Source organism: Drosophila willistoni, assembly GCF_018902025.1.
Source record: "Drosophila willistoni isolate 14030-0811.24 chromosome 2L unlocalized genomic scaffold, UCI_dwil_1.1 Seg168, whole genome shotgun sequence".
NCBI lineage: Eukaryota > Metazoa > Arthropoda > Insecta > Diptera > Drosophilidae > Drosophila > Drosophila willistoni.
The window spans coordinates 9,417,974-9,441,014 of record NW_025814047.1 but is presented as its reverse complement, the minus strand read 5'-3'; the positions used below and the strand labels follow the sequence as shown (position 1 = coordinate 9,441,014).

Genomic DNA, 23,041 nt, shown 5'->3' with positions numbered 1-23,041 from the left:
TAGCTTTCAGCTTTGCTTTTATTTCATCATCCAGGACGATCTTAAAAAAAAATTTTACGTTTCAACAATTGTCAAGCAGTTTTCTTAATGCTGTGTCATAGGGCGTACATTCAGAATTGGTAAACGGTCACTCTTGTCCCTCACATTAATAAGCTAAGCAGTCAGCTGTTGATTGTTATTGCGATGTTTTGTTTATATTTGTTTAATTGTTCTGTTTAAATCACACGTTATTTTGCACATACATTAATCCAACTATTGGCACGATATCGAATGATGTTTCGACTAACGTGCATTACACCCAGAATAGACGCGGTTCATAGGCGTAAGTAAGTAGGGGTTTTATATTAGAGATTTATTTTATTATTGTTATATAAACCATTTACATCAATTAAATTTTGTACAGATACAGTAGAAAAACACCCAAGCCGGAGACCCACTATGAAGTGCTAAATGTTAACAGTGATTGCAGCACTAGAGACATTAGAAATGCGTTCGTAAAGCTCTCAAAACAGGTAAGAAATTTACATTCATTCCTCTTACAACCCATTTTTAACCTTTTCCGTGATTTTAGTTTCATCCCGACGTCAGAAGCGATGCTACTAATGTTGAAAAAACTAATCGTTTTGTTCAGATTTCGGAGGCCTATCGTATTCTGGTAAAACCGCAAAGTCGACGAGTCTACGATGATAGCCTGTTGTGGACGCCAACGGGCGGAGCCCGTAGCCAGGCAACTGAGTCAGATCAAACATATCAGGCTTGGGAAGTAAGACCCAATTACAGTCCCAATCCCGGAGCTTACTATGGCATAAAGGGCATGAAACGTGTATCCAACTGGCAGGTGGCCCTTTTTCTCATAGCTCTCGGGGTATTTGGTGCTATTTTTGGTTTCACTTCGGTCAAGTGAGTATAAAATCGTGATTTATTTTGTTGAACATTCATATGTATATGTATGTGTGTATATTTCAGGCAATCATTTGAGCTCAGCCGCCAATTGCAGGAAGAAATCTCAGCTGATGCGAGTTCCCATCACGCAGCCGTCGTGGCCGATGCTCAGAAATATGGCAACGAAGAGCAAATGCGTCGCATGATACATCGGATCTCCAAGGGTCCATTCAATCAATCTGAATCAAAGTAGACGGTTATTGAACATTTGTTAAATACGGATTTTCATGTGTGTGTGATCTTAGATCTAAATTTCTTCTGCAAAAAATAGATGACTATAGTTTAAACTCTCTCACATATGATTGCTTATTTGTTGCCCTTGTTCGACTCCAAGGTAAGGCGCTGGCTTTTGCTAACGATCAAAATGTTTACACAGTTTAGTTGACCTTCTCAAAAGCCACCACGCACTTTGATAGCAAACTGTGTAAATATATGAAGTCAAATTTTGGCAACTACTTAAGCTGTGCCATTTAATCGATTTATGCATATCCAATTCAACCATTCGCCTTAGCATGAAGTTCGTTATTTTCTTCGGTCTTATTAGTATCCTGACGCTCTATTGCCTGGACACAGCCAATGGGGCAACAACCAGCAACGCCACATCATCTTCGGGTTCGGGTGGTAGTGTCAAAAAAGTCTATGTCTCCAATTTGCAATACACAGCCGTAAGGAAAATAAGAGTAAGCTCAACTACCACAGCCTCAACGAGCAGTCGGAGTGGCCGCAGTCGCAGTGCAAAACTGAAACGCAACAAGAGCCTTAAAGCTCGTCGGAACGCTAGATCCACGAGATCAGCCAGTAAGTCGGTCAATGTCCGTAATGCCCGCAATGCAAGAGGCTAGGGTATAAATTGTTGAAAAAATAAAGTTTTTGTTATGTGAACCAAATACGAAGGGTCTTTTGAATTATGTCTAATCCTGTAGCTCCTTTGGGATAGTTTATCACTTCATATTCTGTGCAGACTCGAAAAGAGGACAGCATCAACTTCAAGACAAGATACTTGACATCGAAACTATCGTCAACATTTAGTTACATATATCCAACTTCAACTTCACATTTGCTGCCAACTTCTCAACTTAAAAGCATTTTCCGAATTGAATACTGATTGTGAGAGTTTCATTCAAAATAATAGTCAAGCAAATAGTCATTTGAGTTCAGAAAGGTTAAATTTTTTTGTAGATTATTTCTCATCATGCTAAACAATAATAAATGATCAGAAAAAACAAATATTGAAACATATGGCTACGTTTAATAAAAAATTGAAAAATAGATAGTAAATAGAAAAAATAGATACTAAATAGTACTATCTAGTAAACAGTACTATTTTAGTTACTATTTACTATCTATTTTTAATTAAACGTAGCCATATGTTAATAGTAACCGTCTTGTTTATCTTGTTTTACTTATCTAAAGGTACATATGTATATTTGCAATTATGTTGAATTGTTTTAGGTAATGGCTTACCAGAATTATGAAGAATGATGTAAAATGCTTTGAATTTAAAAAAAACAGTCTTAAGTGATAACCAATCACCTTTTCTCAAAAAGTTTTTGAATCTAAATACTAATTTCTGGATTTTTACGACGTGTGATTACACTACCTTACGCCAACAGGGACGGAATATTTCATTATATTATATAGTTATACTTTATAATTAATCAATGTCGTAAAATAAGGCCAAGCAGGGAGACCAAAAAATTACATACAAAATTGGTTTTTTCAATTGGATTCTGGGGCCAAATAAAAATTTTGTTGTATACTGTTTATCTTATTGTTAGTTTTACTACCTTAGTTTTAACGCCACAGCATTTTCGGTGCATCATCTCAATAAAAACACACACTCAACGCTATAAATTAACACATCAAAATATTTCACTAACATTATGTAAAAATCGAATGAAACCAGAATTAAGGTTAAAAATTGTATGATTCATATTTTTTGTCGCCACTGTATATAATGTGAATTAATTAATCCTTAAAAATAACTCATTTATACGGGTTTGCTTCGAAGCACATTGCTGATGGTCAGACTATTCAATAACTTTTTTTAAGGAGAAACAAATGTCATGTACATATTTACAATGAAAAAATGCAACATATGTATGTATGTACACCACCAAGTTTGCCATACTTCTGTTTTATCTATATGCTGTGTTATCAGTTTTGTTTTGTAGCTTCCAAGCCTCCTCAACCGACATCTCTGCCAAAAGTTCTGATGTATCGTCAACGTTGCTTTATGTTAAAAAATTGCGCCATCGTTAAAAATATTCAGAAAAACTAAGTCTGCTGATGCCAACTACTTGATAGTTCTTCATCATCAATATTGAATAGAAATTTTTAATCTGTATACCAACCAAGCGATTCGTGTGGAAGTGTGCTCTGTTTTAGGCGTAACTCGCAACCATGCCGAATAAAGATATTTACAGGGGAATCCCAAAACTCAAAGCTCTTACTAACACAACAAGAAACTTTGCGAATTTGAATAGTCAATTGTTTGACCACATTTCTTTATTCGAATTACCGAGGGCATAAGAGTTAATGGATAAAAAATCTAATAATAAACACAGGGCCAGGGCTATCTTTGGAAGCGCCGATGCTTGTATATCCTTCCAAGTTTTCTAGTTACTCTTCCCTTACCTATAGCCGTCAAATTGGAAAAACATTTTGTATAAAAAATCGAATGTTTGTGAAAGACGGCCTATTATTTGCAATGAGGATGTAATAAAGTTATCCGATTTGTATTAAATTTGGCACAGTTATTAATAAGTATATCGAGCTGTTAAATATTTTTTTTAACTTTTGTTACGATCGCGTTAAAAGTAACGAAGTTCCTTCCGATGAGAGCTATACGATATAGTCACCCAAACTCTTGATCAAATTTGGCGCAGTCGTTTGTAGGTATTTACTATATATATTACACTCACCGATATTTAATTTCATGATAATAACTCAAAAAATAACGAAAAAGGCTCTTTTTGTATCACCTACAATGTGGATAGGTTTAGACTTTCATTACGTCTGTTAGTTTTATCGATTGTATGTAAATTATATGATATAGTATTCTGATCAGTATTATTTTATTCATAAAATAGTTTATATATCGGACTTTTATTTAAATATAGTTATTATTTTAAAGCGATATAAGTACTTACATTTTTATTAGTGCGCCATTTTGCCTCACACTAGCTTCTAGCTTTTAAGACTAAAAATTTTAAAATTGTACCTATTAATTAATTGAATGAAACGAATAATACACTATACATTTCGGAACCTATTTTAGTTAACATCGATCAAAATTAAAAATTCAATCAATATTTTTAAAACGTTTTCTTGGCGAACAAAAATAATCCCAAATATTTCGGATACTACGAGTTGGAAACGTCTAAGTTTGTTATCCAAATATAGCCTAACAATATGCGATCTTAGGTCGCTAGGAAACGAGTAAGCCGGGTTGCCCCACGTGTCGATTAGACCCACTCTCCCCTATATATTTTAAATGTTTTCAGAGGCTTTTGCAATGATTAGTAATTAGAACGAAGGAAGGATCCAATGAGTCGATGAAGGACATCCCACCAGGAGATCCCACCAACATACATTTTTTTGTTTTTTTTGTTTTTGTTATTGGTAATAATTTATTTGGACTTGGATATCCATTTGAGCACGACAATTCTAAACACGAAAACACTTAAAAATTATTCCGCCTGGCGAATTAAATTAAATTTAAGTTAAATTAGTTGAACCGCCACCGCCGACAAAACAAAGCTACTACAAACTAAAGAATCACATAGTACAAAATGCCTAACAGGATCCCGGAGAATCCATTCTCTCTTTTTCTCCAGCGGACTGCCAACTTTACAGCTTTGTGGGCGATTGCAGCTCCTTGATCATGGTGCGCATGGCCACGTGAGGAAGATCGGGCTTGAAAACCACCTGGCCATTGGGCTTATAGTCAGAGAATTTCATGTTGAAGACCTCATGGAAGCCCAATTTCTCCATTACACGAGCCGAGAAGTGACTGGAGCAGAGCACGTGGTAGACATTGATCTTGTTCTCCTGCATATATTCGTAGGCACGCTGCGTTAGGCGACCAGCTATTCCCAGGCCACGGTAATTGGTGTCGACCGACAGGATTTTGCCGTCCAAAATTAAATTCTCGTTGGGATACAAGTCGAAGATGCTGAATTGTGTGTCCAAATGGTCGAACAATGTGAGTATCTTTTTGAATTTGGGGTGTTCGCAAGAGTCGCCTGCCTTTTCGGGAACATCGCTGGGTGCCTGTCGAAAGATAGACGAGATGGACGAATGATTAGTTGGAAACTAAGTGGAAGTAAAGGGATTTCACTTACGGGTCTGCGCATCAGGCCATTGAGGAAGACACCAATGATCTCGCCATTTTTATTGACAGCCTTATATGAACAGTTATCCTTTATGGGTTTCAGAGAGAATTTCTCCAGTTCCTTGCACTCGCCCAGATCCAGAAATGTATTCAAAGGCTCGTCCTAGAAAAAAGAAAGCGAAGAACATGGATCAGAACCCCGAATTACATTAATGTTCATATAATTTGGCTCTGACAATTGAATTATGTGTATGGAAATGTAATTTTCGTGATTTTGAGATTTCCATTTGAATGGAGAGAGACACGCATTAGATATGTAGGTTCATCTAGTATAGTACATGGAGGCAATTGGAGGCAAGACAGCTTGATAGATTGCAAACGGAATTAGCTAATTTGCATAAGGCAAATTAAACGACTCAAGTTAAGTCAAGTCACCAGGTGGGCGCCAAATGGGGCGTGGCATTGGCATAATATGCATTGTTGAAAGTGTATTAAAGTTAACTGAAGTGGAACTTGCATCGAATGCAAATGGAAATTGAATGAACCCAAGATCAAGCCGACCATATACAAAGATTGATTTCTAAAGTGCTAGCACCGGCTTAGTATCTCTGGCGAGTCGTGATGCCGCCTATCGATCGGATGTCCATGTCCATGACACTCCAATCCACTCCGATCCAAGTTACTCGAAGCTGTTGTAAACTCGTTTCTGTCTCCCACACCCGTTTGGAAGGGCAATGCACAAGATTAAATGGAAAAGCCATAAATCGAAAATTTATGCACCTTTTGTTTTGGCGAATTTCTGGTTTCAATTAATTTAATTAACTTGAAATGGGAGTGAAAAAACTCTCAACACGTGCCCCCTGCTAATTGAAATTCATTAGAAACATTATTTAAATTAGAATTCGGTTTTCGGATATCTCCAATTGTCTAACGAATTGTACTAGCACCTGGCAGCAGGTGTTCAGCGTAGTTCGAGCCAGGCTAATAGAAAAGTGGCCACTCTCCAGTGGGCGGTGGTTGGGGCTTAAGAGGTTTCCTCACCTTAAAGAAGAACTTCTTGAGCATGGCTATCACGGCGTCGGCGTCCTCTGGCGTAACCAACTCAATGGTATAAGGGCAATCCTTGTCCGCGGGGGGAGCAGCTGCAGCTTGCTTGCTGGACACATTAAGCACGTCCTCCATTTTCTGTGTTAGACGGGCAATGGGATATAAATCGTTCAGCTGCAAAAGTAGACAAAACAAATCGTTAAAATCTACACTATGGAATCTACATATATATATATACGATAATTTATGACTATTAAATGAGAGGCATATTAATTTGTTATTGTGTTTTCTCTGGCCACATGTACGGCGGATACGACAAAACATGGACGGACGGGCGGACGGAAGACGAGACGACGTAAATATTTTGTATTTTATGCCAATTTCCATTTCACTTTTCAATAATTTCTCTCACATTCCACGTTTAAGTGAAATGGGTCCGACATTTCGAAACGAAAATCCAAATTGTAGTCAGACAAAAAAATGCGATAAAACTGTTGGCTCATTATGTAGCTATAAAAAAAAGATACTTTATTGCGGCCTAAAGCAGTTATCTAATTGCTTTTAATAGCCAAGTGGCTGTTCTCTGGATTGTTCATAAAACCTTCTTTAGCAAGTGTCTATATCAACATAGATATCTGGGACGGAGTCTATCCACCATGATATCAACAGTGTGTCCTGGTCAGTGAGGTTTTGAGTGAGTGAATGGCTACTGACCCGCTTCTAAATTCCTTACAAGGACACTACTTACTTTTGGAGGAATGGACACATTTCGAACAGACATTGTCTAAATGTTTATGCTAAAACAGATTTACGCTTTTGATGAGTTTTGCTGCACTTTAAACTGTATTCAGCACGGCTACTTGGCGGATACTGATCTATTCGAATCAATGACTTAAATATATGTACAATACCGCGTGGGATCAATCTGTAATCACTTACAGATTCAAAGATATGGAAATGTATTTCTTATTGCACAAAATTTATTCAGAATGACGTTTGTCATAGAAACAATAGAGAAGTTCTTTTGATAATTGCTATTCGAATCCATATTTAGGAAGTTCGTTAGGAAGTTTGCCATAAAAAGATAGGAGACAAGGTGAAACTCTCTATGTATGTGTGTAGACTCAGGTGAATTCCAGTAATTGTCAGCAAGCATCTGTTTCCGTATAAACTTTCCATAACAATATTTGCCATGGTATTTGAAGTCTTTAATTTTCCAAAAATTCTATGGATATTACCAAAATATCAATCGTTTTGTACATCGAAGTACGTATACCCTTATGTTTTTCAAGTATTCATCAATTATAGCCTTGAAGTGAGTTCGTCTGTTGTTAAAATATCGGCCAGAATGGACACGATTAGTCTAAATGCTGTCTACATAGATGTATTCAAGACCTCAGTTGCATTCTTCTATGCATTGTTGAATAACTTTTGTGCTTGACCCTTGGAAAGTGTATAAATAAACAAATTTCGAATACTATAGTAGTTCAAGTCCAGCCCCCAAGGAAATGTTTACATTAATTATCGTCTACAATTGGGTAGACACACTCGAACATTTGTATTTATAGACTGAACTGAACTTAACTGAACTGAATGGCAGGCACACCATTCCACCTGAGAGGAAACCCACACAAAGGCAGAGACCCACACCCAAAGTAGATAAATATGTACAAAAACGGTTTAATATTTACTACCCTACATTGGAAAGATATTTGGGCGAACCTATTCCAATGGCTGATCTACTCTAGTGAATGTTCCTGAGTCAATCTGTCCCCTGGATCCCTGGGGGCGGCTTTTGTTTATACTCCGTGACCATGTGCCACACTTACCGCACATCTGGAGTCAAGGATCAGACGCTGATGTGGCTGCTGATCGGGCATATTTTGCACTTCCATCTTGCTGGTTGCTGTAGCTGCTTTTTGCGAGCTGGATTTGTTTATTTGCAAATTACGTATGCAAATAGAAGAGCACGGAACGATGGCCGGAAAGAAATGGTCAAGAGACCAAAGGCAACTATGTGGATGTTGATTCTTTCTTTCTTTCTTTCTTTCTATCTTTTGTTTTTTGTTTTTTCTCTTTTTGGCGCGCGCGTTTATTTTTTTGCGTTTTGTTTATTTGCCAGTCGATTCTTATTTATTGTTTGATTTTTTTTTGCTGTTTTTTGCGCTGCTTGATAAACAAAAAAATATATATTTATACACTGAAACACACGCACACACAATGACAGAGAGAGAGAAGATTAACGTTGAATGAAAAAACAATTTACAGCTTTGACATTTGCATATGTTTTTTAATTATGCAACTGTCTAAATGGAAAAATTCAATTCGTCGTCGTTGGAATGAAGGTGGTGCAAAGGGTCCTGGTTTGGAGGTCTCAAACACAATCTCTCTGCCCGCGAACTTTTGCCTTCCTTGTGCAAACAATGAATGCCAAACATTTGCCTTCGTTTGCACTTTATATATGGGGAACACGTATACGTAGTGTGTGCTGCGACTGACCCGAACGACGAGACACACAAAACAAAACACAGCGCAGCACAACACACAACACAACACAACAGAGAACGAGACTCCGCCTGACCAGGCAAGGCTCTCCGATCTCTCATCGCATTCTCATCCGTACTGTTCTCTTCTCTCTTCTGATGTGTGGCGTGAAAGCAGGCAAGAGTCAGCCCCTGAGAGTGAGTGCGATTGTCGGAGAGTGTGTAGGAGCTGGTGAGGTCCGTTCGTGACCAGTTTTGGTGGCCACCAAGCTGGCTGGTCTGTTAGACCGCCAAAGTCATGTTTCCTAGCTATAAAATTTCCACAACCTACGCCAGGTCTTTCCCCCTTTCGTGTCGCCGACACGATGGCCACTTCCGGAGCCAAACAAAACCCAGAACCAGAACCCATTGGAAATTTTATTGTTTGCGGTTTCGGAACTCTTGGTGAGAACCAGTTTTCGAATTTCGCACTTGATGGCAAGTCAAATATGCAATTTTTATAGAACTCTTTGGAACTTTGTGCGGTTTAATTCGGGTTCGTGCTTATATAGAGGTAGTATCTGATTGAAAGAAAAGGGAAATGCTAATCGTTTGAGATACATTCTCAGAATGTAAGTCTGTTGGAAAGTTTCCACTCTTTATTTATTAATAATTAATATCGGGGTAAGATGTTACAGATCTAAATATTTAATTAATGGATTCAAAAGCAACTTAAAATCCAAATTTGATTATTTAAATATTAGGCCAGAAAACTTTCCAAGATATAAGAGAATACCCTGTAGAACCAGTTAGTTGACTCTGTGCATTCATCGTGGAGTGGGTCTGGAATACATTGTTCTTTAAGTATGTGAATGATATTTCTGCAGTGTCCAGCCCAGTTTTGTCCATGTACTCGTAGAAGCTATCAAACACTAGCCCATCCGTTGCTCTCGGCGGCTACTTGAGACTACCTTGGGAGGGGGGAGGAGAAGGTGTCGACGAGGGGGAGCTCGCGGGTACCCAGCTGTGGTTACCGTTTATTATGGCCAAGCAAACACCCAGGCAAAGCACACGCCGTTGGCTCAATTAAAATACGACAAAAGCCAAAAAGAACACCCATCCACGAAGAAACAGTAGTAGCGGGGGGGAGGCGGAGTGGGCGGTGGTGGGGGTGGTGGTGTTGCCTCTCTTTCGGTCTAACGTGTATTTGCATTCTTCGCATTTGTGTTTACTTTGGCGCTCGCTGAGGGGGCAATTATCATTAATATATAATATTATTGAGTTATTTTCTTCTCTTTCGGTTAACACTGAAGAATTTTTGAACAGATTCTCCGACTATTGGGTAAATAGCTTCTTCTTAGAGTTCCGAGCGACCCAGTCAACCGAACGACACCGGCCAGGTTAAGAGCGTATAGAAAATTGAATTCGATGTGCGGAATTTATTACAATTAGTTTGTTTATAAATTATTTGGAACGTTAATTTGTGCGGCGCGTAAACAAATCATTTGGTGTGTTTGTGTGTGTGTGTGTATGTGTGTGTCATATTGTAAATTGTTGCAATTAGTCAGACAGTAAAAAAACAAATAACAAAACTAAAGAGAGAACCAAATTACAACTAAAAACTATACCATCATGAGATCAGCATGGACCAACAATTGGAATAAATGTTATATATTCATACTCCCGTCGCCAGTGACGCTCCCCCTCTGTGCCCGCATCACAGTTTACAGGATATTGCTGGGTCGGCTAACGGCATATTGCCTACTTAGTCAGAGACTAAACTGGATTGGGGAAGCACAGTTCAACAAATCTGTTAACTGTCCACTAATTTGCGGTTAACGAAGCTGAACTTGTTTTCGATAAAGTGCCCAATCCCAATGCGTATCATCCAGTCCAGTCACATGCCAAATATATGTATGCTGGGCTGCTAAATTTAGGTTGAGTTCACTCCTTCATTTCATATCGTGTTCCGGACAAGCCCCCAACTTCAACTGGACCTTGTTTCACACTAATGATGTTTTGTTCGTTTGAAAATCATATACATATATTCCGTGGATTATAACTTTTGAACATTGACCGTTTTTTACTCACCAATAAAGTGGCCATTACAGTAATTTGGCTCCATCCAAAAAACTATATAGAATCACACTCTAAATTCTTAATTACCATTAATTTACATTTATACATATGTAAATTAAATTCGCCCTAAGTGATGAAAAATAAATATATGCTTCCATTTGGATCATTATTAAAAGGCAATAAAGCATCTGCAAACAGGGACAGACTGAACATCTTATTCTATTAGGCATGCCCCAACTAAACCTAGCGAAAAAGAAGATATGAAAAGTATATATACATGTATATATTCATATTCCTATTAGCCATGACACGACATTAAACACTTTAAGTAAGGTAAAACTTTAACTGTACATACATATGCAAACAGGCATTATTAATATTGATTCTGTCGAGAATAGATAGAAGGATCGAAAAGTAGACGCGCTTCAAAACTAAAGTTGAACCTATTGAATCTATTCTAATCCAATAGGTTGACTGGATCCTGTCTATGAAGGATGGATTTAGGAAGGCCATGATGATATTCTTCAACAGAGTAAAATACATTGCACGGCACTAGAGTCTGACATCTAGCCTGATTGACACTGAAGCAAATGGTCCACGGTTTCTGGGCTGTCCTCCTTGTTACAGAGTCCTCCAAAGTTCTTCTCTTGGTGACCGCAGTCAGTCTTGGGTTGTCCTTCTTAGATTTGCTATTTTGCACTTTAAAGTTTTTAATAAGTAGTTTAGTTTATTATATTAAATAATATTTAATTTTCGGCAGACGCTACTAAAACACTAATCACGCTCTTAATATTTGGATTCCTCGAAAAGGTGTTTGTTGGATTATTTTCTAACCACATTCTGCCCAACAGGAATGTGCTCATATAACGATCGGGCAGGAAGAACCTTTATAATCAAACAAAATATGTTTATCAAGCTTATTTGATAACAAGTACTGTAAAAGTGACTGCAATATTTTCCAAAGTTTAGTAAGAAATACAAGTCCCGATTGGACCCATTAGGGAAAGATAGTTGTGGGTCAGTTACAATATTTAAAGATGACATATGACTGTAATAGTCATAACTTTATTTGGTACCCATAAACTATTCTCTATGAAACTCTCAAGTAATTTCAATAAGTATTCAAACCTTGCGCTTTTAATGGGTTAGTTAGGCGAGTGCGAACCTATTTTTTGTTGTTTCACCATTTGAATAGAGCAATAAATTGCATTGTCATGCCCTGTGTACATAGGATTAAATGGGGTATATCAGGCGCCGCAAAAAGAGTGCATGTGTTCTCTCCTCATTTGTACAAATGTTTTTCCGATCGGAACATTCTTTCACCCATTCTTGGAGAACGGATGCAGAAGGGATTACAACGGCCCTGCTCCTTCGCCAGGGTATTTTGTGGTCTTCCCTTTGAGTCGATGATTCAGCATTCGCTCTGCACAAGCAAATTGCTTACACATTTTCATTTTCATTTCCATTTCCATATATAGCTTACAACTATTTACGTATGTCGGATGATGTATTCGCAACAGCGTCATGCACTTAATGAACTGTCGGAAATTCATTTCAACACACACAAAGCGAAAATTTGCCTTATTGGCAGCAATTTGGCTGCCAAATTTTGTCAGGGTGTTGAAAACGAGTTTTATTTATTTTGTTTTTCTTTACTATGTATGAAACAGATTTCTGTGGGGTCTCGGTCTTGGTCTCGGTCTCGGTCTCGGTCTCTGTGTCGGCCTGGCGTTGTTGGATTTTGCCGGGAAGCCAACTAATTGACAGTTACAAATGTTTAGCGGCACCTCAACTCGCGCGTTTAATTATTCAGATTTGAATTGGAATCGAGAACCCATGTGCACATTAATGATACTTCTACTTGTAGTTCGATTGCTGCATTGCGTTTCATTTTAATGATCGATGGCAAGCAATTGTTTGCCTAGTGATAATTAAAAAGACATTAACGCCGTTTAAGATGAAGTCAAAGTGTCAGGCGTTCAGTGTTCGGTTCGAGTATGTAAAGGCGAAATGATTGAACGTTTGCTAAATGATCGAAACTAGCACTGATTGAGATGATAGAACTGACACATGCAACTTACAGATTCTGGATGATAGATCAATCTATATCAAATACTTACTATCATATTAAATGCAAGGCAGGAAAGGTGAAACCTATCTATATAAACATTTTGAATGTTCGCCTTCTCAAAGGAACTGTCACCAAGTGAAAGTTGAAAACAAGGTAGATCAAACATACATAAGTACGTACATATGTATAAGTAACCTTTAATTAAAAAATCGTAAATTTCGGTTCTTATTTTTATGGGAAAAAGCTTGTTCGACAGGGTATTAAATTATTCCTGTTAAACATGATTATAAATCAAAAATGACTCAGACTTATAAATTATGAGAATGAGTCCGTCTTAACCCTTCAAACGCATAGTTAGTAACTAAAAGTGTTAAACTAGCTGTCTATCTTAACGGTTTGGTTTTTGAATTGTAATCCTTGTCGCTATGAAGACACTTTAAGGTCGAGTCAGGTTGAGATCTATCTATGTCAATTAGCTATTCCATAGTCGATTAGCTTAGAGTCAGGTGGTTCAGTTCAGTATTCAACTCTCTCCTCACTTCACCTTTAAAGTCAAAATATATCTGTGATATTATTAATATTAATTGTTTAGTTAAGCATTAAAATTATACATCTGGCATGCAAATCATGCTTGACAACCGGATTACTACAGGCCTTTGGCAAAATTGCAAATGGTAACGAATGGCGAGTGGGGAGTGGCGAGGGGTGGGCTAGAGAGAGTGTGAGGGAGGGCAAGAAAAATTAACATATTTAATTTAAATTGGTTTGGGCTGGAACACCCGAGAATTATTAGTTATATACATAAACCAAACAATGCAAGATTTATCACTTTTCCACTAGACAATTACAGCATATATTAGACTCGTAAATATTTTCTCGCAGTTGGAAACGGAACTCCACTTTATATTGTAATTGTGATTATATACAAATTTGCTGTCATATAAATATGTACTATATGTAATCAAATAAGTCAAATAAATCAGATACGTATATATGTATGTACTTGCATTAAGGTAGACTTTGCTATTGCAATAAATCAATTGGAATCGTGTACAATTTGCCCAGATTGGACTTATTTATTTTGGTCTTTTCCGACAAGTGAGTGAGTGAGTGAGTGTGGCTGGCCAAAGCGGAATTGATTTGCTTCAGCCTTTGCCACTGGTCCACTGTTTGTCCACGATTGGCTGAGCTGAGCCACAACTTGGTTGGGTCAACACAAAACGCCGAACGTGACTTGAAATTGAAAGCCAATGTCGGATATGCACTGTGCGTGCAAGAGAGAGAGAGAGGCAAGTGGCAAGTGGGAGGCTGAGTGGGTGCAGCTGAAAGTTGGCAAAGTTGACGGGAAGGGAGTTTTTAGAGTTCTAAGGCCGACTTTGCATTAATTGAATTAGTTGGCCAAGATCGACGACATTGCCCCGCTGTGTTAAATGTTCACTGCGAACCTTTGATTAAAGTTTTTTGTCCAACGTAATTAACACCATTGCCGACGGCACGACTCACTAAGTGCACTTGGCAACAGCTTCGCATTACATATCCAACATGCAAGAGGAACGTATGTACAGTGAAGTCTTCTCTTAAAGGCCAATAGTTTTTTTTCGCAGTTAACCTTCTTTTTAAAAACGTTCTCTTTGGGCCGGACTCGACTTTGTTGAAACCATCGGTGTCCGCGCATTGGAGCTTTCACTTACTAGTATTGATTGATTGATAGTGGAATCTCTGACTTAAATGCTTATATCGGGTACGGGTTCAGCTCAGTCCGTAAACAGCCGAGAATAAATTTGCTTATCATATTCAGCTGTTTTAGTATAATATACTTTCGCTCAAGTTAATCAACAATTTTGACAGCTCAATAGTCAAGTCAAATGAAAATATAAATACATTTCTTTGCATTTAACTGCAATCAATTATAATTGAACATTAGATAACTTAAAATTTGATGGAAAACTTTCTTTGATCAACTGAATTTTGGAAGACATTTTAAAACTATTACTAAAAAAAAACAATTACCATTTCTTATTTTAACTTATTATTATTTGTAGAATTTATAATCACATCCATCTAATTTGGTTTGCAGATTCGTATAGTTCGGCGGCAGATTGAGTTTTTTCAAAATTTTTGAAATACTGAATTGTGTGATAAATCTGTTGCATACTTTGTGGGATTTTTGGTATATACATACCACTCACTTTGGGGCTTGGAGTAGAATAAGGTATACCTTTTTAAGGGACTTGTTAACCAAGGCTGTGCCATCTACTAGATAACAAAGTTGTCAAAGCTGCCTAATGGATCCGAAATTTGTCGGTTGTCATATAAACTTTTGACTTTATTAGATTGATCCACTTTAGCTTGTTCTGCTCTGACTACTGTGACAATTCACAACATTACAACGTAACATTGGGAACATACATTGTTGTCTATGTCCATAATACATCGTTTTTAATAGTAATAAATGACTTTGATTTTCAGTTCACTTGCCTACAAAGTCAAATTTTAATGTCTCTATGATTGCAATCAATAAAAAAACCAGAGGACCGGCGCTAACTTCGACCGCGTCAACGTTTGTGTACACCTACCAGTTTTTGTTACTCTTTCCTTACCTACATATAGCCGTCAAAGTGGAACAATGTTTTATCCAAAAATTTTTGCGGAAGAACGGCCCACAATCTTAGCATAGCAAATAACTAAGGTATTGATCCAAGTCACTGTTCACCACCGATTGTTCCCATGGGAGCTATATGATTTAGTCACCCGATCTTGATTCAATTTGGCACAGTCATTAACAGAAATATAAAACTGACAAATGTTTAATTTTAATAATAAGTAATCGCGTCATTAGTAAAGAAGTTATTCATAAGAGTCACAGTTTTTGCTATATGATATATTCACACGATCATGATCAAATGATCACAGTCATTAATAGCTATGTTTTACTGAGCTATATGATATAGTCACCCGATCAAGTTTGGCACACGACAATAGCTCAGAAAGTAGCGAAGTTATTGAGAAAAGTCACTGTTCGTGAGTTTGCGTTGATCCAAAGGGCCGAACAGACGGACGGACGGTCGGACGGACGGACGGACGGATATGGCTATATGAACTCGTCGATCAAAAATATATATTTTGTATATGGTCGGAGATGCTTCATTCCATGAAAAGCATTATTGGCTTGTCAAATTTTCAAAACAATGAGAATAAAAGTTTTGTATTTTACAAAAGGGTTTCTCTTTGCAGAGCGCGGGTATTCTCTTTGTAACCCAGGAATTAAATCGAATGGATAGAGCACAAGTTATAGTCAATACAAATCAGCTCTACGTTGTTGCTCACATCAGCAGAGCAGACACTAATCAGTTTTACTTAAGTATTAATCACGGTCCTACACGACAGCCTTTTAATGAAGTAAATAAATTACTCAATTACTAAATTTATTTTTAAATCTCTTTACTCAATTTTGGTTCAAAAAGATAAAATGAAAATCAAGCTGAGTAAACAACAAATTTACATGTTTCACTTTTTTTGAGTGTTTGCAATCATTTAGTTTAGCTTAATATTAAACTACATATTTGTGTTCTCACTGGTTTTAATTTCACATGAATTGCTCATGCATCATATTATCAACTGCCATGCCATGTAAAATGTGTACAGGGCGACAGGGAACTGCCTTGAATTTGCATTACCAGAGCAGTGGTCCGCAAATTACCATCATTTTCCACTCTCACATGCCCCTCGAACATTTTGTCTATCAACTGCACGTGCACATTTTGCACACTTAAATTTTCATTTCCACATATGTTTCAAGGGAACTTCACTTAAAATCATCATCATCATCAGGGACTAGCCCATTCGCAGGCTGCTGCTTTTGCTGTGCTGTGCTACATACATTCAAAGCATTTGCATTTAGTGCCTGTCAAAGGATCCTTTTTCAGCATTCAATTAAAATAAAAAAAAGGGAATAAAACGATGAAAAAAAAATGAAAGGATGCCGTTGGAGGAACAACTAATCTGGCAGGCAACATATGGCCAGCATTCGGTGCCAGCAGCGGCAGCTGCATAAGCTCCTTTACTGACAATGCGCATACGCCGTGTATGACACTCGCTGAACAAACAGCAGACAACTGGGCTGAAAACAAAAAAAAAAGAGAAAAAACAAACAATTGTTGGCAGGAAGCCAACGGCAACAAGCCACCCTTCCACCAGCTACCCTTCTGGCATTGTTGTTGCCGCTTGGCTGCCCTCAATGGCTACAGCAACAAGCTGAAATCTCTGACAATGTTGGCGCCATTTTACTGTTTGCTTTTCCTCTTGTAATAAAATGAAATCCGGCATGCAGCTTCCTTCATTCTACAGCCACACAATAAAGACTATGATGATGATGATGATGATGATGATGTTGCAGACGGCGTGCTAATGATAATGGGATTTGCCAGCAGTCATCCAGGCAGCAGCCAAGAACCAGCAACCAGATTCAGTTCCTAAGGGAACTGCTAAGGCAACAAGCTAAGGCTTGTTACCATTTTTGCATTTAAATGCTTGAGAGAATTTCAATGACTCTCTACCGATCCCACACCCAACCCAGGATTGCTTCGACTGCCTTTTGCTAGCATCCTTGTGACCAGGAGCGGACTCTCCGTGGAGTGAATTGTAAGTTTAATAATTTCTCTGTTATTAAATAAAAGTTGGAATTCAAACGCATACATTTTATACATCAATTTGAAGGGATCACCTCACTGCGGGTTGAAAATAATTTATAACTGGAGTATGTTTTAACCTTTCTCTCTCGAATTCCGTCACTGCCTTTGCTTATGATGACAGTCACGTAGTCAGGACACTTTGTAAATACAGTCGCCCTCGGGGTTCTTCAGTGTTGTCGTCGTCGACAACGACTTTTGTTGACAGATTGATTTTGATGTGTTTTTATTGTCATTGTTATGATTCTATCTTGAGACGAGGAGCTGGAGCAAGCTGGAGAAGCTGCCATAACAGGACGAGCAGAAGTTGGAGCAGGAGTTGTTGTTCCGTTAAAGGACTTTTCAAGTGACAAACATTTTAGCTTAATTGCTTGACTTTGATGGCTCAGCATCAACTTCAGAAGCAATTAACCAAATGAAACTCTGATGATAAATGTATGTATTTCCATTCGTTTAATTGTCTGAGTCTGCCAAATGCGATTAATCTACATCCTTTTTTTGTGCCTATTTTGGCTTACATTAAATTCAATTAACTTGGCATATGCAGGGATCAACTTTATTGAAGCATATAAAACGCAGCAAACTCTGAACCGACAACAACATGAACATAAAATCCAATCAAATCGATACAACCAAACAAATGTGGCAAACAACCGGGAGAGGAGAGACGCATGGCTGTGGTTGGATGGGGGTAGTGATGTATATGTGGATGTGGATGTGGATGTGGGTGTGAATAGGGGTATGGACACGTGTGCAGAGGGCAGAGCCTGAATGTCTCTCTGGCAAATATCTGGAATTTCTTCTTTATTCCGCTTCAATGGCAACCCAACAGCAGCCGCGGCAACAAAAGTTTCTTTTCCTTTCTACACCCTGCAGTCAAAGAAATTGCGACTATATGCTTGCTAGGCAATGCAGAAAGTATAAAGTAACTTTCCTGATTGAAAGCCGCGTAGAGAGTATTTCAAAAGTCGGCCCTAAACCCATCTAAGATAACAAATTTTTCCTTTTGGCTTTGCCATCGGCATTGCTTATACGCCACGTTGCCATCATTCCAAATCAATTGAAATAAATGTATCTATGTGTGTGTGTGTGTGTGTGTGTGTGTGTGGAGTTTCTGAGTAAGCACAGCTTTGATTTTCATTGCGTGCAGGATACATTTTTTTTCTTGTTATTTTTATGTTATTTGTCTGTTTGTTATGTGGAATGCTATATAAATCTTTTCCTTTGTGTGTGTCCGTCAGTTTGTATTTAATTTGGTCAATTGTCACGACCCATAAGACTTTGGTTAATTCTGTGGGATTTGGTTCGGTTTGATTTAAGCTACTTTAATTATCGATAGTGTCTTGTCATTAAAGTTGGTTATATCACAACGGCTTGAGCGATCCACATTTCCTTGGTAATACTGAAGTGCTACCCACACAATTCTAAAACTTATTTCGCTTTTATTTGTTTATTGATAACTTGGGGTAACGTTCGTATCTAATCGTGAAACAAACAACAAAACTATTAAATTTTGCTAGAATAGATTATGCTATAAATTATTTCATCATGAACTCACTAGATTTTTGTATAGTCGTTAATGGGTTCCTTTAACAATATTAACTTAGGTAAGTGCTAGACTAACTAATTGATTTGTATTAACACATGTAAATGGATATTTCATATTTCATATATTACTTTCGAAAACGAATAATAAATTTGATTTTGTTAACTTTCAACTTTTAAGCCCCAAGATTAATGCATGACAAATGTTCAAGTAAATATTTCCAAACACAAATACTTTATTTTACTATTTGCTTTGGCAAACATCCAAAAAGCCGCGTCACATTTTGTTTCACTTTTAATTAAGACGCGAAAAGCACTACAAAAACTATCAATATATACATATATTAACCTATATAAGTATATAAATATATATGGATGTATGGTATGTAATATATTTGTGTGTATGTGCGCGTGTGTTTTGTTTTTGAATACATTGAATGTTGTTATATTATTTGAAACATTTTTAGAGGCGGCCCCTCTCTGGGCACAAATTAAATGTCAAGCAATAAATTTGTTTAAAAATAAAAATTAACTTACGCTGCTTTTCCGACTCGAATGGGCCTCCTTTTGTGGCCTCCTGTGGTTTTAGTAGTTTTGTTTTGGTGGCGTGCCGTGTTTCCGTTTGATTTGTATTCGTCCGCCGATTTATGTTGTCCACAGACGAATTGACCGTTAGCGCACAAACAGAGAGAAATCGCCGGAGTGAGAGACGGAGAAGAGATGACGACGTATTTACCACGAGGCAACGCGTTTGCAACTGAAACAGAACTGTTGTAAACAAACCAATTCAACCCCTCGCTTTCTATTTTTCAGTTCTATGACACTCAATCTCAATGCGTTCGCCGCTTTGGCTCTTCCTTTGGGAGACTCGTGTAACTCACTCAAAACGGACAACGCCAAAACCCACTGTGGAGCGCGGCGTGAGAGGAGCAGGGTGGCTTGGATTCGAGTAGGGATAGAGTGAAAGCGCGAGCGAGCTTTTCCGTTTCACAATCGCGCTCAATTTGGATTGGAGACGACCGATAGCAGCACAGTGTGTGATAAGATAACACCAGTGCCACACCAGAACCGCTCCAGCTAATGTGTGGAATAATTATTTTCGAATGCGATAAGAAACATTTTATTTCTGACAGAACAAGGCGAGGCTAGAGCGATTCACTCCACGCTTTGTTATCAACTCCGGACACAATTTACTCACAAACTGCTTGTGGTCGTGAGTTTGAAACTAAGAACTGATGATGTATGCAGTTTCATTGATGTTTATTTATTGAATGGTATTACAGAACTTTCGTACCTTGTTTTCTTTTTATTCACTCCATTTTTTGTTTATGCAATTTTTATTACTGTCTTGGGTCAGCAAAATTAATTTGGCAACAGCAAATTGAAACAAGATTTTGAAAATTGTCAAACAAAAAACTGAGGAAATCTAACTTTGGGTTTTAAGTTTTTCGGGAGTTTTTTTCTATATATATTTCAGAAAAACTAGATTTATTGCTCCCCAGCTTAAGTCGCTATGTCAGTGAATTTTTTTTTAAATTTAAAATATCTCTGTTTTTAAATTATTTTCAAAATAAAGTTTATGGCTTTTTCAAACTTTAATATACATATTTTATGAAAATTTTCGAATTTACCAACATACAACGTGTCCAAATAATCTTGACTATCTTTGGTTTACATATAGCTCTTCGTTTGGTGGTTTACACTTTCAATATATTTAAACTTTCTTTATTATTCGTCATACCAAGGGTATTCGCTACTGTTTAACGAGCCTTCTGATTACATAAACGTAAATAGTACTTGGTAATTTGAATTATTCAGTTTAAAAGAATAAATCATATGGGACTGCGGATTAACACTTTGCTTACAATATAGCTTTAAGGAAATAAAGGCAATTCAATTTTTCTGAATAAAAAATAATTTATTTAAAAATAATCGGCCCGAAAAACCAGAACATTACTCTTATCTGTGTGATTATTGTTAGACAATCTATTATGAAACGTGGCTAAGGTGCAGTTTAAGGCATTTGTTGTTAGACTTTATGACCACTCCAGAATCTGCGTTTATCTGTATCTCTTCAAGAGGCCTTAAAACTGATTAGACAGATTTTAAAAAATCTGATTTTAAAAATTCAGGTGATTTGGTTTTGCTAAATGGTTAAAAATAGTTAAAGATGGAATTAGTTGAGTTAATTTGAACCTAATTTTGAGGCACTTGCAATTTAATCTGGGTTTAGATGGGTAACGTGGACCCAGGAATCCTTTTTTTGAAAATGGCTTCCGCCGTTGATTTCGTTTGGGTTATAGTACTTTTAGGAAATTAGTGCAAATGATTTTCGATTGCTGTCTTGATAAGGGAACCGCTCTATTTGTCCGTGGAATATAATCCCCATAATCCCACCACTGCAATGAAACGGGTAATGAAGCGACGGCATAGACAGAGGTTCGGTTGAAGATGAAATCCAAAGTCCCGGCGTCATGTTTCAAGGCTCTAGAACTGTCGTATATATCTGAATCTCTGAAATGCCACGAGAAATTTTAATAGGTCAAGAAACAAATTCTCAACGTTAAAGGAGAGTATTTCACCCAGACGACTTTTATATTATAAGTAAAAAATCTGGCTATTCATTACAAATTGAGAACTTTTGGGTCCTCTAAATTCCTTATGTCCACAAGATTATCGTGGTATTTCTTCGCCTCAAGCTGTGAGGATAACGTAAGTTTGTAGTCCGCCATTACATAAAGTCATATTTAAACTATTCATTTATTTAGTTCATCACCGCAGACGAGGTGAAAGCTGATTTAGTTCTCATCAAGTACCGGACCACTATGGGCACATTGCAACGATTGTAAGCGACCAATTAGTGATGAAATAGATGACACTTTAAGATTCGAATAATACTGATAATGACATGCCCACATTGATATACCTACTCGACGGATCTCATAAAAACCAGACGCCATTTCGAACACACCATTTCGGGTCAAGCTATTTAAGGACCATTGTGTGGAGACACGTGACGATAGGCAGTCGAAAAGCTTTGGGGAAAGGGCAACTTTAGTATAATCTTTGTGTTTATTCAAATTGCCCATAATAAATACATATTAAAAAAATGGATAATTTTTTCTCTCAATGTATTTATGTGTTGTTTAAAGTTCGAAAGAATTGCTGTCGAACCGATAGGAGGTTCGAGAGCGACCCTGTCGAACGCTATTGCACACGCCGTGAAACGGAAGACGGTAAGATGTAATTAATTGTTTTATAATTTGATTTAGTCTACTGTAATGTTAAATTTTAAAGGATGTTTGCGGAAGACCCTGTGCGTCCTGACTTTAAAGTGCAGTTTGTAAGTCCCTACAGTGGACATATGTACAAACATAATGTTTTATAAGATGCATTATATTGTGTATAGTTAGGTTGCAAGAAATTGGAATTAAGTGATTTTTTTTCAAATTCATTCATTTTTATAAAAACTGTTTGTATGAAATATCACCCCATAAAACAACTTGTCCTTATCCAACATTTGTCGCTATATCGTAGCTACATCTAGAGAAACTAAAGAACAATAAAGGACTACAAAACAAATGGTACATACGCCTACTCTACATTATAGAAGAACATCCTTACAAATATTTCGCAATTTGCAAATACATAAATAAATAAAAATTGGCTAATCCACTAAGCAATGAATTATTTTTGTTATACTTTGAGGCTTATATTTTTTTAAAAATATTAATAATAAATATTTATTTCCTGTTTTTCAAATGCTACGTTGTACCAATTATTATACCATACACCAATAGGTTGAAATGGTATATTAAAGTCGCCAAAATGTATGTAACAGGCAGAAGGAAGCTTTTCCGACCCCATAAAG

The 23,041-nt window shown here is 37.3% G+C and overlaps 3 protein-coding genes across 4 annotated transcripts; 2 read left to right on the top strand and 1 right to left on the bottom strand.

Moving 5' to 3' along the window:
* The first annotated feature begins 123 nt into the window (after positions 1-123).
* Positions 124-1,237, top strand: LOC6652167 (dnaJ-like protein 60). The gene is made up of 4 exons (XM_002074637.4): positions 124-326; positions 404-512; positions 572-900; positions 967-1,237. Exons 1-4 carry the CDS (start codon positions 271-273, stop codon positions 1,133-1,135), a joined length of 663 nt encoding a protein of 220 aa, XP_002074673.2. The 5' UTR covers positions 124-270; the 3' UTR covers positions 1,136-1,237.
* Positions 1,223-1,819, top strand: LOC124459955. The gene is made up of 2 exons (XM_047009873.1): positions 1,223-1,276; positions 1,454-1,819. Exon 2 carries the CDS (start codon positions 1,455-1,457, stop codon positions 1,782-1,784), a length of 330 nt encoding a protein of 109 aa, XP_046865829.1. The 5' UTR covers positions 1,223-1,276; position 1,454; the 3' UTR covers positions 1,785-1,819.
* Positions 1,820-4,554: 2,735 nt separating this feature from the next.
* LOC6652169 (arylalkylamine N-acetyltransferase 1) lies at positions 4,555-19,911 on the bottom strand. 2 transcript variants are annotated; one of them, XM_015176524.3, is made up of 4 exons: positions 19,708-19,911; positions 6,320-6,499; positions 5,289-5,441; positions 4,555-5,217 (listed from the first exon to the last, which is right to left on the bottom strand). In XM_015176524.3, the coding sequence occupies exons 2-4, from the start codon at positions 6,458-6,460 to the stop codon at positions 4,795-4,797; spliced, it is 717 nt and encodes a 238-aa protein (XP_015032010.1). In that variant the 5' UTR covers positions 6,461-6,499; positions 19,708-19,911; the 3' UTR covers positions 4,555-4,794. The 2 variants fall into 2 exon arrangements, with proteins under 2 accessions (XP_015032010.1, XP_002074675.1); XM_002074639.4 differs by lacking the exon at positions 19,708-19,911 and adding an exon at positions 8,155-8,356.
* Positions 19,912-23,041: the final 3,130 nt, after the last annotated feature.

Excerpts from the sequence above, each read along its gene's own strand:
- LOC6652167 (XM_002074637.4), top strand. The coding sequence starts at position 271 with ATGATGTTTCGACTAACGTGCATTACACCCAGAATAGACGCGGTTCAT. Across the intron at positions 327-403 it reads GACGCGGTTCATAGGCGTAA|ATACAGTAGAAAAACACCCA; the intron begins GTAAGTAGGGGT and ends AATTTTGTACAG. Across the intron at positions 513-571 it reads TCGTAAAGCTCTCAAAACAG|TTTCATCCCGACGTCAGAAG; the intron begins GTAAGAAATTTA and ends CCGTGATTTTAG.
- LOC124459955 (XM_047009873.1), top strand. The coding sequence starts at position 1,455 with ATGAAGTTCGTTATTTTCTTCGGTCTTATTAGTATCCTGACGCTCTAT.
- LOC6652169 (XM_002074639.4), bottom strand. The coding sequence starts at position 8,220 with ATGGAAGTGCAAAATATGCCCGATCAGCAGCCACATCAGCGTCTGATC. Across the intron at positions 6,500-8,154 it reads TCCTTGACTCCAGATGTGCG|CTGAACGATTTATATCCCAT; the intron begins GTAAGTGTGGCA and ends CTACTTTTGCAG. Across the intron at positions 5,442-6,319 it reads TCAAGAAGTTCTTCTTTAAG|GACGAGCCTTTGAATACATT; the intron begins GTGAGGAAACCT and ends TCTTTTTTCTAG.